General features: G+C 47.6%; 1 protein-coding gene across 1 annotated transcript in view; it reads left to right on the forward strand.

The window, feature by feature from the left end:
* The window catches only part of SLC4A4 (solute carrier family 4 (sodium bicarbonate cotransporter), member 4), a gene marked incomplete at both ends in the record, with an annotated part of 34469 nt that extends 18742 nt beyond the window's left edge, over nt 1–15727 (forward strand). The window contains 10 exons of the mRNA XM_009073626.1: nt 3021–3108; nt 4305–4459; nt 4742–4855; nt 6242–6416; nt 9154–9287; nt 11550–11821; nt 13450–13520; nt 13843–14031; nt 15102–15215; nt 15566–15727. Coding sequence (XP_009071874.1) covers nt 3021–3108; nt 4305–4459; nt 4742–4855; nt 6242–6416; nt 9154–9287; nt 11550–11821; nt 13450–13520; nt 13843–14031; nt 15102–15215; nt 15566–15727 — 1474 coding nt within the window. The remainder of the gene's footprint in view (nt 1–3020; nt 3109–4304; nt 4460–4741; nt 4856–6241; nt 6417–9153; nt 9288–11549; nt 11822–13449; nt 13521–13842; nt 14032–15101; nt 15216–15565) is intronic.
* Between the last annotated feature and the right edge of the window lie 337 nt (nt 15728–16064).

The raw sequence follows: 16064 nt of genomic DNA on the forward strand, positions 1-16064 counted from the left end.
TCCGCAGGATGCTGGAGCTGGAGCCTCTGGCATGCCCACCCTGCTCTCCCATAGGTCTTCTCCTTTTAGTTTGTTAAATCATCCATTTCCTGGTGAAATTGTCGGTGCCATCCAAGCTGGGCATGGCACAGCCTCCTGGGGCTTCAAGAGACGTGTGAGCTGATGTTCAAACGCTCTGGGCTGCTGCAGGAGTGAGGTCGCCCAGGTCCAGTGTGGCCTGTGTCTGTCTGTGTCTGGAGAAAGCAGCAGGTTGGTTTTAGGTGGGGCAAGAGGGAGTTAAACACCCAGGTGTTGGCACAGGGCTGGGGATACTGCTGGAAGTACCTCTGCATGGCAGTCGAGTCCCTGTGTGCTGTGTTAGGTGAACATCTGCTATGGTTGGGTTGGAAAGAACCTCAAAGACTATCCACTTCCAGCTCCTCTTCCCTGGGCAGGGGCACTTTCCACTAAATCAATTTTGCTTCAAGCCCCATCCAGCCTGGCCTTGAACACTTCCAGGAAAGGAGCAGCCACAGCTTCTCTGGGCAGCCTGTGCCAGTGTCTCATAACACTCACAGGGAAGAATTTCTTTCCAATGTCCCATCTAGCCTTACCCTCTGGCAGTGTGAAGCCATTCCCCATTGTCCTGTCACTCCATCCCTTGTCCTAAGCCCCTCTGCAGCTCTCTTGGAGCCCCTTTAGGCACTGGAAAGGCTCTAAGGTCTCCCTGGAGCTTCCCTTCTCCAGGCTGAACACCCACAGCTCTCTCAGTAGCAGAGATGCTCCAGCCCTCAGACCATCTCCATGGCCTTCTCTGGACTCACTCTAACAGCTCCAGGTCCTTCTTGTGTTGGTGCCCCAGAGCTGGAGGCAGCACTGCAGGTGAGGTCTCACCTGAGTGGAGCAGAGGGGCAGAGTCACATTCCAGAAGCCAGCAAAGTGCCTTGCCCTGAAGAGGTGATGGTCACAGGGCTTAATGGATCAGTGGCAGAGGGATGGGGAAAGCCCTCCTGTGGAGCTGGAGGAAGAGGAGAAGGTAGAAAGCATTCCTAGCCAGATTGTCCATGTAGAAGGGCCCCTTCCTTGGATCCATAAATTTTCTCTGTATTTTTTCCATCACACTTCCTTGTTAAATAGTTAGTCTTTTTACTTAAAGTAAATTTTTACTTATAGGAAACCAGCAAGATCTGACAAACACCCCAGGAAAATTATCTCAGCAAGGTATTTTCATACAGCCCTAGGGAAAAAATCAGGGATATGCAATTGTGATACAGAGATCCCAGACTTTCCTGTGCTGAGTTTTCTTTTACTTGTCAGATTGAAAATAAACCTTTAAGGCCTTTGGTTTTCTCATGTTGGATTTAATCCCACAGCACTTGAACTCCTCGTTTAGGGAATCCCTGAGCTTGCAGCATGGCTTAGGCATGGCTGCTGCTCCTCTGGACAATGCAAGAGATGGAGCTTTGTGTTTTCAGCAGAGAAATGTGCAATGAATGGTGTGTTCAAGGCTGCTGGTTCATGCACTGATGCTGGCAAACAAGGTGAGGAGTGAGCAAGGGGGAGATGTTTTATGGAGATAAGCTGCACAGGCTTGCACAGTGTGTAGCGCTGGGAAAGACCTGTGTCTGCAGGTCTCAACTGAAGTAACTTGCCCAAAGGTCACCTGGGAAACATGTGGAGAGCCAGCAGTCAGGTTCTCCCCCCGACCTTCTGGCTGAAGCTGTTCACTGCAAATGGCATCTTTTCTCCAGGACTTGGCTGAGATTCCTTTGTGCAGGTGCCTTTAACTCTTATGGAACTGTTGCTCTTGTTCAAGGCTTCAGACAGGCTTGGATGAGCAGGTTGGACTGGAATCTTGGTTTAGTTGCTCTTCCTCTTTTTGTTTCTTATTTTGGGGACAGGGGCAAGGGGATGGGACACAGGATGACCTTGTCTTCTGCTATGACCATAGCAGGGTGTCAGCTCCCTAATCCAAGGTTACTGGGCTTGTAGACCCTATTGCTGTGGTGCTACATTAGATCTTCTGTGTGGGTTTGGGAATGCGTTGGGAGAAACGCATTGGATTTTGTCACTGCTTCCAAGAGACTTTGTGCTCAGTGATAGATGGAACCTGAAGTTATGAATCTCTTCTTTAAATTAATGTATTTTAGCTAATTTGCATCCTGGAGTTTGGAAAGAGTTGGCTGAGGAACAGTTTGTCTTGAATGTTGTTTTATACTAACTGGTGAAACAGGGAAGGTTCCAGGAGGTGGGAGGAGAGCAGAGGACATGACCTAGGTGTGTGTGGCTTGCTCACCTCCATGTGAACCTCAAGTAAAACACTTGAGGGCCTTGTGAAAAACTCATTTAAGAAGTGTTATGTAGTAATGCCAATCAGTATGTATTTATGGACCCTGTCCTACTAACTTACTGCCCTTTTTGTTTCCAGGGCTCTAGATTTTTGGCATAGAAAGTACTTGTTTGGGTATAGTACTCCTCATAAGGCATTTGAGTTAGTACCTCATGATATTTTGATTTATAGAGCTAAAACAGTACTTAATCCAGTTCTTGGAAGGAGAGAGGAACTTCTGGTGAGGTTATTTCATCCATATGTTTGCACTGACAAAGGTTTTGTAACATGGTGCTTTTCAAAGTCATCAGCAGTGACATGGTTGGAATTGCTGCCCCAAGAGAGCATGTAAGAAATGAAGTATCCAAGGCCAGGTTGGATGAGGCTTGGAGCAACCTGGGCTATTGGGAGGTGTTCTTGCCCTGGGCAGAAGCTGGAACTAGATGGCCTTTAGGGTCCTTTCTAACCCAAACTATTCTGTGATTCTATGAGTCCAGTCCCCACAGAGGTGGATGGACTTTCTGTGGTGCACAGGGCATGATGAGTTGTGGGTGTCACCTCTACTCCCAAGTTATCTGGAAGCCACTGGCAGCCTCTGGATCTCTACCAAGGACCACAACTTTTTAAAGTCAAATTTCTGTCTGGATGTTATATAAGTAATAAGCAATCCATTTTGCCATCCTGAATGGGAGCAATCTCCTGGTTTTGTCAGGTTCCTCTTCATTCTGCTGGGACCAAAGGGCAAAGCAAAGTCCTATCACGAGATCGGCCGAGCCATCGCCACGCTAATGTCGGATGAGGTAGGTGTCTTAGCATCTCCCATGGGAAATGGGTTCTTCCAAATAACTATGTCCTTTCCTCCTCCTGGTCAACAGGAATAGGCATTCCCATAAAGCTGAAATATCCTAATGTTCCCTCCTAATTCCATCTGTTGACATAATCATTGCCTGGGGCTAAGCATGACCAGAGGAAGGGTTTGTCCGTGGTGTGCATTTCCTGCTAGCAATCACTCTTGCAAATCAACTGTGAATTAATTGTGGAATTAATCTCGTCCCACCCCAGTGTCCCTCAGCCATGCTCCAGGTAGTCACCACAGCACTGGTTGCCCCCAGGACATGCTGCTGTGTGTGGCACAGTATCCTGACCATGTCTTCACTCTGGCTTGTATATTATCCAGGAGCAGCTGGCCATTCCCTGCTCATCCCACACCTCTCTGGGATGACTTGGCTTTCAGCATTCATTTGCAGCTCCTCTGGTCCGGCGTCCCTTGGGCTCTGTGTGCCGAGGGCTGATTCACATTATCTTTGGTTCTTGGCGTTGTTTTGCTCTCGTACAGTCCCTTAATTACAGCTTGTCTGCTCTCAGCTCCTCTGGTTTCTGTCACTCACTGGTCTGGTTTCCACAGCCCCACGGTCCCTTCCTACCACTGCCTGGTCTGTCGTGTGCACTGATTCACCTCCTTTCCACATAGGCTGAAAGACTCCTATGAAATTCAGCATTAGTGCTCTTTTTCCCCACTTCTCTCATTATTCTTCATCAATAATACCAGGCCTTTCCCTAAAACTAGTTTATGTTGTTATTTTTGAGTCAATATTGTCATCATTTCTATGTCACAGGGTTGAAAATGAACCTAGGTGTGATTGAGCAAAGCAGGTGCCTTTGTATTACTGTCTTAAAGTGTAACTGAATCTCCTTATGTAGAGGAAAATTCTCTTTTTTTGATAAAAGAAATAGATAATTGCTTTAGTGACATCTTTAAAGCTCAGAAATGTATGTTTTGCTTACAATTAGGATTATCTCTGTCATTATCCAGCCAAAGGAAGAGACTTTCTGAGGGTTACACCTCTTGATGCCAAGAGTCATGATACTTCTTCAGAGGGTTTTTTTTAGTAGGAATTAAGTTGGTTTTGTAGAATAAAACTCAGCAGCTGCCTCTGGAGTCAGGGCCACAGAAAATGCAAACCTTTTCCACATGGAGTCTCTCTTTTCCTTGCAGGTATTCCATGACATTGCCTATAAAGCCAAGGACCGGCAGGACCTGATTGCAGGCATTGATGAGTTTCTGGATGAAGTCATTGTGCTCCCCCCTGGGGAATGGGATCCAGCCATTAGGATAGAGCCCCCCAAGTCTCTCCCTTCTTCAGATAAGAGGTACTAGCAGGAGAGAGGCTCTGTGGGTGTCAGGTCTGAACAGGTGATGGGAAGAGATGGTGCTTTGGGTCCACCAGGTGTATTGAGTGTCCTGCAGCTGTTTGATGGTACTTAGAAAGTCCTGGAGATATTTTCAGGTCTTCCTTTGTAGCTGGAGGGAGGATATTCCTGAAAAATTCTGTACCTTTTGGAGTGTTGTAGGCACGTAGTGGCATACCTGGTGGTCGCCCAGACTCTTCAGAGTTTTGCTTGGTCCTTCTGACATGCTGTGTTCTTCTCTAGGAAAAACATGTACTCAGGTGGAGAAAACCTCCAGATGAATGGAGACACCCCTCATGATGGAGGACATGGTGGTGGGGGCCACGGGGACTGCGAGGAGCTGCAGCGGACGGGCAGGTCAGTGACACACCTGGGGTGACCTCAGCAGGGTGGCAACACTTCCCTTGCCCAAACATTCCTCCCTTTCTGCTTCCCACCCTGACATACCACCTGTACAGGTTGACCTGTGACCCCAAAACATGTCCTGGAGTGTTTTTAGTGCCTGGCTTGAGGCTGTCTGAAGGGTTCTGAACATCCAGCCTCAGCAAATTACAGCATGTCTTAAACAAGATGCTCATTAAGTGAATAAAAAGTGATTAAAAAGCAAAGAACACCCAGGGTAGGTGCTGAACATTGAGAGCCTGTGAAGTCGGACAAACCCTGAAGGATGTAAACGTGGCAGGTACAGCCCCAGTTTCCATTTGGATTGCTGGAAGTGCTTTAGCCAAAAGCAGACACATTCCCTTTCCAGACATTGCTGTTGCCATTGGATTGCACAGATGAAAGCTTTTATGGGATAGAAACACAAAAGGTAACAGAGCCCCAGGCCCTGGTCTATGCTTTATTACTCTGCTTTGTGCCACGTGAAAGTCCACTGGAGTGGGAATGCAGCTCAGGTGGCCATAAAACAGTGTGCTCAGGGTTTCAAGGTCAGCACACAGAGGTTCATGGTGGCTTTGTGCCCTCCCTTCCACTCTGTATCTTCTTTTTAAGTTCTAGTACAATATCTAGGAGAAAAGTCAGAAATTCCACACTGGTGTGTACATGGCAGTGGAATATCCTGGTTTGGGGTCAGAAGGTGACATATGCCTGTGTGCCACAGTGTCTGAGCAGTTCTGGTGTGAGTGTGGAGCTGTGTACAGCAGAACAAGAGGCTCAACAGCAATGTTTTTCATGCTGGCAGTGTCAGAGCCACGTGGAGTTTATCAGAGTTAAATACTGGCCTGTCAAGAGAGGTCTGCAAGGGGAGCTCTCTTGCTCTCCAAGATGATTTCACTTGCATTTTTACTTCTGGTTCTTTTGCTAGTGAACAGTTTGATGCATTTTTCCATGTAGCAGATTGTTTGGCTCCCCTAGCCATGGTGTCTGCCATGTGGAGAAATTTAGGCAGGGATTTAGACTAGGGTTAATCTATTTTATTGCATCAACTAATATAGCTGAGGGGAAAAAACACAAGAGATGAGCTTCCCGCACTGCAAAGGGCAGTGGTCTGTTCCAGCAGAAGCAGGGCTTGTGTTCCTGAAACTTGTCTCTTTCCAGCTGCATCACATGTTGAAGATATTATCTTTACAACATTATTGCTGATATCCCTGGACATCCACAGCTGCGATAAGACTCTCTGTAATGTGATGATCTCACTCCCTGCAGATAGCACTTCATTGCTGGCAGTGTCTCTGATGACTTATTGTAGTGACTTTCACTGTGAGGCATTTTCCAAGAGTCTCCTCTTGCTTGTCCTTGCAGGTTCTGTGGAGGTTTGATCAAAGACATAAAGAGGAAAGCACCGTTCTTTGCCAGCGACTTCTACGATGCTTTAAACATCCAGGCCCTCTCAGCCATCCTCTTCATCTACCTGGCCACTGTCACCAATGCCATCACCTTTGGGGGATTGCTTGGGGATGCTACAGAGAACATGCAGGTCAGCAACAGCTTCCAGAAACAACAAACAGTATTTGTCTTGTGCTCTCTGGTCAGAGCAGTGATTGGGCACCAACAGAGCTGGAATTCTGGCTGCAATAGTGGAGGAATCCTGGGGTTTCACTGCTTTCTTTGCTGCCCTTTGGCAAATCTGTACAGCAGTTACCTTAAGTAGTGATTAAAAGCAGCCCAGGAGATGGAGGTCTTTGCTCCTATGTAGAGAAGTTCCTCTGCTCTGCTCTCGGTTGTACTGGTTCAGTCCTGGACTGATGCACTTTCCACATCTGAATCCTCTGCCTGACTCCCACAATCCCTGGGATTCTGCCACTGGTGAAAAGAAAATCCTAAAATTCCTAGGAAAGGAGTAAATCAGGAGATGTGACACAAGAGAGAAATGTCAGGTCTTTAGGGAGGTGTATTTTGCAGTGCTGGGAGGTCAGATCCTGAGAACCAGCTTGCATAGCCATGGACAGGCTGGATCAGCATGCAAGGCAAGAACAGGGATGTGAAAGGATGGATCAGGCTAAAGAAAATGGATTCTGTATTAACTGTTCTGTAGATGCTTCATGTTAATGGAGTAATGGGGAAAATAGGAGGTTTGTATTTAGATAGATTCAGTGCAGCCACGTGGAATCTTCTAACAATAATTCAGCTCATACTGTAAGTGACTGAATTGTTAATTTGGACAGGTTTAAATAAGCCAAACATAGGAAAGGAGGGCACCTCTCTGGAACTCTGCACTTCCCTGTGAGGAATTACACACTAGAAGAAGATCCAGCAGCTGGTGGAGTGTTCCCTCTCCCCTGTACAGAGTTTGCCTCTTCTGAGACTCATGGAAGTTGGGAATGGAGAGGCCTCCAGGACACACCAGTGAACATCCCTGGGCTGTCACTGGGCAGCAGAGCAAAGTCTGTCTACTCTGCACCTGCACAAGGTGCTGTCTGTAAATTAGGAGGAGAAAGAGGAAATGTTACCTCACTTCAAATTCAGTGCAAATTTAGAATCACTTTACTGTGGCTAAAAGTCTCTTCTGAAGTTACCTTTGTACCCCATGAACATTTAATGTCAAGTAGCAAAATCCAACGCAGTATTTTGGGTGCTCCCACATCACTCACTGTTCATGCCTCTGGTTTGTTGTAGACAGTGGTGTGGCTGCTGCTGGGGCAGGCACTGAGCATGACCCAGGAGCTGCTCTGGCCAGCTCTTCCTTCACTGCTCACCCCTGAGTTTTCTGTTTCTGAGAAAAGACACTATTCTTAGCTACAGACACGTGGAAGAATGCAGGGAAAAGAGATTCCAGATGCTCTGGCTGCGAGGGCTCTCTCCATGAGTAATGCAGGAGGAGCAGAGGGGATCAGCTGTGCGGATGCCGTTCCTCTTCCCGGGAGCATTCGGCTCATCCTCACAAGTCCCCCAAAGGCAGCCAGCAAATATTGCTTTCCTCAATGTAAACACTAATGTGTGTCTTTCCAAGGAAGAGAGCCACAAAACTGAATCTACATTGTTTGTATGACCCCTGATAAGTCAAGAAAACTGCAGCCTCTTCCCTGCAGTGTGTCAGGGGTAGGAAGGAGGATCTGCACGTGCCATTAATTGCTGGCTGCTCGGCACGTGTGGCATTAACGAGGCTGCTGATTAAATCCACGCCGGGATTTGGGAACATATTCCTGGAGAGGGTGATGCTGACGGCTGCACGTCCTATTCAGTAGATGCTGATGCTCTTGTTGTTCCTTTAAAGCTCAGTCAAGTGTAAATAGTTCAGAAGCTAGTGTAAGCTCAGCACATTCTGCCATGTTCGTAGAAGGCTGCAGGCTTGGTCAATAATCACATTTTAGTGCCATTTATATTTCATCCTCATCTTGCACTTTAAAAGCAGATGTTGTCCGGCTATAGCTGGACATGAAAATCCAAGAATGCATCAAGCATGCTCTTTTGTCCTTCTCCAGCTGAGCTGTTCGGCCACACATGCCAAAAGTAATTATAGAGCAAATCAAATACGGAATTTATGACTAGCTGGTGACATCTGATGAAGCTGGGTCCCAACACGTGGCTGCTAGATGAAGTAGCCTTGTTTGGTTTGTGTCTTACTAACTAAATCAGCTACTTGAAGGAGAGGCAGATTGTTTGTCTACAAAGTGTCTGCTCAGTTGGAGAGAGAAAATATCTCACCCTCTGTTGTTCTGGAGGATGTTGATGCTGTCCTGTAGCCACAGTCTGCCTTGGTGCTTGAGGAATCCTGCAGATGTGTCTTTTTACTGTCAAAGTCTTGGGAGATTTTAGAATGATAGAATGATTTGGGTTGGAAGGAACCACAAAGATCATCTGGTTCCAACCACCCTGCCACAGGCAGGGATACCTTTCTCTAGACCAGGTAGCTCCAAGCCCTGGCCTTGGATGTTCTAGAAGTTCTCAAATCTTTTAAGTGGTCCTTAAAAACACCCTCCTGCCCTTGTCAAATACAAAATACAGTGTATAGTGTTATTAACCTGCGGAACTCAGAAATCCAAGGGGGTTTGATGGTTATTCTGAGTAACTGTGGATTGTGTGGACCAACACATCTAGGTGTGAGCTGCATGAGAGGCAGAGGATGGTCTTCCCTTGGCCAATGGGTGTATCAACACATAGCAGGTCATGGATGAATCTACTCATTTAGAAAAGGTTCTCCAACAGAACTGTGACTAGTCACATTTAGAAAGGGCTCTCCATCAGGACTGACTCCTGTCCCGTGTCTCCGTTAGGGCGTGTTGGAGAGCTTCCTGGGCACAGCCGTCACCGGCGCGATATTTTGCCTTCTGGCTGGTCAGCCCCTGACCATTCTGAGCAGCACAGGACCCGTCCTGGTCTTTGAGCGACTACTCTTTAACTTCAGCAAGTGAGTACATGGAGGGGAGAGGGTGGAGGGGAGGAATGTCCCACACTAATGAAATCCCAGTCAGGGGATGAGATGGCTGGCGGTGGGGAAGGAGGGGATTTAGTGCACCAAATGAAATGTCTCGTTGTTCCTTGTGGAGATCCAGCGCAATCACATCAGGGATTTTCCTGGCATGTATGTCCCAGGGCGCTGCCCAGTGTGTGGCTGCCTGTCTCCCAGGGCCCTCCTGGAAAGAAATCTTCAGCCACTTCTGTCCTCCATGAGGAATTTGCTCTAGTTACAGTGTGCTGTGCTTCCCTGGCTGCTTTGGGTTTCCCATGAGAGCAAAGAAATGAAGCCAGCTCTTCACTAACCATATCCCATAGGTCTCAAGGTTGACACAAATTTGTCCTTTAAATCTTTACTCATTTGAAATAATCACTGTTATTTATGAAAGCAGAAGTGCCTGTGATAGAAACAGCCCCGAGAATTCCATGGTGGAGCTTTCCTGCATTAAAGGCTCTTGGTTTTTTTCCATTTAACTGTCATACAGGGGTTCTGCTCCCTCCACATTGTCAATAGCTGACACCTGGAGCCAAAGGGAGCCTGTTTTGTTAGGTGAGCTCATTCAACATTCCCACATCTGCAATACCAGGAAGATACACTGAGAATCCCTTAAGGAATCAGCACTGATTATTTTATTTGCAGGGCTGCTGATCCTTTGGCCTATGTTTTGCAAGGAGCTGATTTTAAGTCACACAGAATTTACCCCAAATCACTTACAGCCCATATTCATGGCATTGCAGGTTGTGCAGGCCTTGTGTTCCTACACGTAGGGAGGAATGGGGACTAGGAAAAATAGATGGAAAATTAGATTATCCCAAGGAGGGAAACTGGAAGTTGCTGAAGGGTGAGAACTCCCCAGCAGAGCAAGAGGGAGGCACCTTTCTTTTCTTCCTTTGGAATAAATGAATGGAGTCAGGAGTGGCCATGCTACACTCTTGGCACCTGGCAGGCAGGGCAAAGCCCAGGTGCAGCACACAGTAGGGAAAAAGCAAGATGGAAAAGCACTTTGTATGGATTTGGGAAGGAGAAGGTGGTTATTTATAACCTGAGGAGGAGATGGAGGTTGTAAAAGGCATTGTCCTAACAACCTGCTGGAGCAGAAAGGCAGATTTCAAGGGAGCCTTTCTCACAGGGAAATTGGAGCCAAGCACTGTGATTTTTCAGTAATGCATTTGTGGTTGTTCATATTCACAACACTCTGTTCCCTGCTGGGAGCAAGATTAGAAAGACTTGCCATCTGCTGACTGATTTAAAGTGTGACTGTGTGTGTGTGTGAGTATGGAGAGGTCCCTAAAAACCGCTCATGGATCCAGACACGCGTCTGGCCCTGGGTGCCCCGCGGTGCCAGCACAGCGGGTCGGTGCTGCAGGACAGAGTGCTTTTCCATTTGCTCTGTCAGCTTCGGAAGTGCTGCAGGAATTCGAGGGGTAAAAGCCAACACAGTGTAGTTTAATACTTTCTGAAGTTCTGAAGTGTGGAGTCAGGGTGTACCTGGGCTTCTGCCAGCTGCCTTCAGCTGGATGGCAGCTCTGCCCCCTCGGGCTCTGGATATTTCAGAGCTGTCGCTGGGGTCCTTCATTATTATTATTTTTCCCTATTTTGTTTTCTAAATCACTTGGCTTCTTACTTGCTCCTTACCCCTCTTCCAGGTCAGGGCTCCTGGCTTCCAGGGGACTTCAGCTGGCAGGACCTGCCAGTCCCACTGCCTCCTGCTCCTTTCCCCAGAAGAGGCAGTAACCTCCCTGGCAGGTCCTTATCTGCTCTGGTGTTCTCCTAAAAGCCCACGTTTGGACTCTGCACTGCAGCCTTGAGCAGCAAACAAGGGGCCAGCAATCTCCCAGGAGGGAACCATGCAGTTGGCTCCAGGGTTCTCCACAGCCTGCCATTCCCAGCACCGGGGTTTGTGATAGGGCATAGAATATCCCAGAGGGAAGGGAACCATAAGGATCAGCAAGTCCAACTCAGTGCTCCTGGCAGGACTACCTGAAACTAAGCCATGTGGCTAAGAGTGTTGTCCAGATGCTCCTTGAACTCTGTTGCCATGACCACTTCCCTGGGGAGCTTGTTCCAGAGCCTGACCACCCTCTGGATGAAGAAAGTTTATGTTCAATCTGAACTTCCCCTAGTGCAGCTTCATTCCATATAATATCTGCTTTGTATTTCTTGATCTTACCTAACCTGATGTTTTCCCTTGTTGCCACCCCTGTCTTGTTGCAGGGACAATGACTTTGACTACCTGGAGTTCCGCCTCTGGATCGGCCTCTGGTCAGCCTTCCAGTGTCTCATCCTCGTGGCCACCGACGCCAGCTTCCTGGTCAAGTACTTCACCCGTTTCACTGAAGAAGGATTCTCCTCCCTCATCAGCTTCATCTTCATTTATGATGCTTTCAAGAAGATGATCAAGCTGGCAGATCATTATCCCATCAACTCCCAGTTCAAGGTGGACTATATCACGCATTTCTCTTGTGCCTGTGAACCACTAGACCCAGGTAAGAGAGAGTTTCATGACCTCTCCAGTTGGCAGGAAGGAGGTGGAATTTGCTCTCTTTTTCTTTTGTGCTGCAACTGAGGTAATAGGTAGATTAATCCTTCTTTATCAGTTGACTTTAGATATCGTATTGTAGTTTTTTTGAGGGATGAATTTCACTCCACATCCCAACAGGAATGTCGGTATAGCCAACCTTTCTGGGACTCATTCAGAGAGCATCGTGACCCATGTAGAAGCTGTCTCTGCACCCTTGTCTCTTTGCATCCCTGTGGCTGTCAGCTCCAAATGGTGTTCCTCTGAGAACTCCATGCCGTGGAGCTCAGGTCACTGCCATGGAGCTCAGGTCACTCCCGTTAAGTGCTGGAGCTGGATTTATTCAAGGTGTTCCCCAAACATGGGTGGTTCCCACCTCCTGGCTGTGTGGACAAGTGGGAAAGCACAAACAATTCCTCACTGAGTGGAAGGGAAACGTATCCACGGGGCAGCCTATCTCTGCAGTGTGGGCTGTGCAGCAGATAGAGCCAGTGTACGCACAGGTCTGGGTACACAGCCGGGAACAAAGGGTTACAAAGCTCAGATCCAAACAGGGGGACACTGGCTGTACCATTAGGGAGTCAGGGACCACTCCTAGGATCCTAGAAACAATGAGGAGTGAGTAAGAAACTTGGTCTGAGTTCAAAGTAAACTGCAGGTTATCTCAGTGTACCTGTCGAACAGGAAGAGCTGCTGGCTGCTCTGTACAGGTGTTGGGAGCAGCTTCCCTGGGAGCTGCTTGCCTTACTAAACACAGGATCTTGGCCAGCACGTGGGTGCTGCTCTGGTTCTGCGTCCACTGGAGTGGCAGGATGGTTTCCTTCTTGGAGCTAGGATGATGGGAATGGTCAATGCTAAACTGGAAGTCTGCACTTCCCATTGAGGCACCTGTGGCTCCCCAGACAGCAAAGTAAACAGATTTATCTGTGCTAAACCTCAATAAGCTGTGAGGATGGAGGTGATGAGCCCATTTGCAGGAGCAAATCCATTTGTAAATGAAATTTCAAGTCAGTGTTTCCTAATGCCACAGAAACCAAAGGAAAACATGTCACCACCACAGAGAATGATGCCCCTGCTTTCAAAGAAATGGTCCCCGTCCTGTTCATTTCAGTTACTCTCTGTCTTTCCCTTCCATTGGACTCAAACAAATGTGTTTGTGCTGGACACTGAAATGCATTTTGCTTTTCTGGGTATATTTAGGGTTGTGCTTCAGTTTGAAATTAATCATTAGGAGTGTTCTGTGGATATTTAGTTTAATCCAGAAATCATTAGAAAAATACTGGAAAACCATGAAATATTATATTGTCTGTCTGGTTTTCTGTGGTGTTTTTTTTTTTTTTTTTACAATGAGCTCCAAAAACATCCAGTTAGGTTTGGATTATGTTTCACTTAACCTTTTCTTTCCATTTTGTGAGTGAGTGATGATTGAGGCTTTTTGTCTCTCTGAAATAAGACTTGTGGCTCACTTTACTTGAGCAAAGAAGTGGTGAACAGCTTGATGGAGTCAAGAAATTATTTAACAACTGGGATTTGCCCTCCTTCCTGGCTGTTCCTGCACCCCACTCACTGTGTTCCCTCTTCTCTCCTCTCTTGCAGTTAATAGCTCATTATTTAACGGCACAACGGTGCCGCCAACCGATGAGCTCCTCTCTTCCTCCACTGACTCGGTGAGTTCCCCTTGGGAGAGCAGGGACCACAGGGACTGTGGAGTCTGGCACTGCCACTCCCGTGGTGAGCTTGGGATGATGAGGAGAAAGCAGTGGAGCTGGATGGGTCAGATCCATACATGGGGGAAGGAAGTTAAGACACAGAGTTAACTCTTTAGTCAGACACCAGCAGGAAAATTGTCTCACCCAAGCTAATCTGATTCCATGATTTTTAGCCTCTGCGCTGTGCCTCCCTGTTCTCCCAGATGCTCTGTCACTGCTCCTGTCCCAGCATGAGCAGCTTACACACAGCCTTATGGAAACATTCCCTTTTCTCCTGCAGTACAACACCACCATTGACTGGTCAGCTCTGACAGCCAAGGATTGCTTGAAGTACGGGGGACAGCTCGTGGGCAACAACTGTGACTATGTCCCTGACATCACCCTCATGTCTTTCATCCTCTTTTTCGGCACTTACACCTGCTCCATGGCCCTGAAGAAATTCAAGACCAGTCGCTATTTTCCCACCACTGTAAGTAACTCCTTAGACTTAGAGTAGACTCCTAGTAGTCTTCCCAAGGGCAAAGCCTTCCTTGTGGAGCAGCTGTCACACACACAGGGAGGGATGCTGTGCAGGGAAGCCAGGTCACACTGGTTGGGATAAAAACGTGGAACCGGTTAACCAAGGGATGACTGGAATGGCTCCCAGCAGTTCTGGAGGGCACAGGGAAGGCAGCAGAAGAGCCAAGAGAAGCCATAATCTGTCATGGGAATATCACAGGGATATTGAAGGTGCTGAAGACAACACTTGCAAGCTCACAGGCATCTCTCAGGTGTATCCTCTTGTTTTGTCCCCCCAGGTGATGCTCCCATGCCAGACGTGCGAGCTGGTGTGCTCCGTGCGTACCAAAGCCATGCTGCTCCCTGAGACTGGCCCTGGCTTTGGCATTCTGGCACACAGGGATTTATCCTGCATGGATGTTTACTGTTCTGCTGTGTTACGATTGAACCGCTATTATTTTTAATAAAAGGAAACAAATTCCATCCGGGCTGGAATGCAGCTCAATTTATCTGTTACCATGTGAACCCAGGAAGCCTGGAAGGAACAACAGCTCTGGAAAGCTCACACAGTTCCAGACAAGCAGAGTGGCTCCTGCCCAGTTAAATTTTGGGGTCTGGACAGTGGCAGCTTTAAGTTGTCATATTCCAGTGACCAGAGAGCTGCTGTCTTAGGGATTTAGCTGAGAAGCCTGATTTGTTTTCCTGTCTGCTCGGCTTGATTTATGACTAGAACAGCAAACAGTGTAATCTCTGCCAGTCGTGCACAGCATCTCGTTTGTCATGGAGGTCTGGGTCTTCCCATCTCCTGGAGGGAGGTTTGTGACTGTTTCCATTGTCTTGTTTTCACACTTCCATTTAGGCTTTCAGACAGCACAGCAAAGTACCAAGGCACATACATGTACACAAATGGCACCAGAGATGACAGTGGGCATCTTTGTGGAAGAAGAAATGATGAGCTTGTCTTGCCACCTGGACACTAGAGCATGGATAAAATGGTGTTTCTTGGTGTAACTCCTGTTGTTATATCTACTTCTGTTCCAGGCCCGGAAGCTTATCAGTGACTTTGCCATTATCCTGTCCATTTTCATTTTCTGTGGAATAGATGCCCTGGTAGGTGTGGACACACCAAAACTAATTGTGCCAAGTGAATTCAAGGTATGTCTTTGTCAGTTTGTTTTGTGGCCTATGGAAAAGGTTCCCTTTGCCCCCCACCTGCCCTGTATAGAATGATTTGCCCTCAAAATGGGAAACCAGTCAGCAGTCTGGGAAGGGCTGATTTACTCAGAGGGTATCCTTTTTGTTAACATCATCTTGGGTGGCTGATTTATCTCCTAAATCCTGCCTCCATCCTTGAGACCTTTTGTTGGTGTTAATAGGAAGGATGACATTGTCATATACCTCTAAGTGTCTCCCTGTAACCCCATTAAAATACACCTTGTTTTGGGCTATCAGCACTCCTGTATTGTGCCTCTAATACAAGCTTTCTTTTTTCCTGTCCTTCAAAGCCAACCAGTCCTGAGAGGGGTTGGTTTGTCCCACCTTTTGGAGGGAACCCATGGTGGGTGTACCTGGCAGCAGCCATCCCTGCACTGCTGGTGACCATCCTCATCTTCATGGACCAGCAGATCACTGCTGTCATTGTCAACAGGAAGGAGCACAAGCTCAAGGTGGGTGTGCTTTGTGTCTTGAGCATGTGCAGGTGCTTTTCCCCCTACCCACCTTCCCCCTTGATGGACATGAGGCTATTCCCTGTCACTGGATGCTATTCCCTGACACTGGCAGCTGTTTCTAAGGAGGAAAAGTTGCTTTGTGGTTGTGGACAGGCTGCACAGTGCTGTCAAACAGGAGCAATAGGCTGGAGAGATTTGAGACACAGTGGGGGCATAACCCCAGTTGGATGTTATTTAAAGAGCTCTGAACGCTGACACGTAACAGCCTAGGATGTAGTCATGTTTTTAAAATAAACTTTCCAGGCTGGTGCTATGCAGTTTTTGATGCCTGTAG

This window comes from Acanthisitta chloris, unplaced genomic scaffold (genome assembly GCF_000695815.1).
Source record: "Acanthisitta chloris isolate BGI_N310 unplaced genomic scaffold, ASM69581v1 scaffold27574, whole genome shotgun sequence".
In the NCBI taxonomy this organism is placed as follows: Eukaryota; Metazoa; Chordata; class Aves; order Passeriformes; family Acanthisittidae; genus Acanthisitta; species Acanthisitta chloris.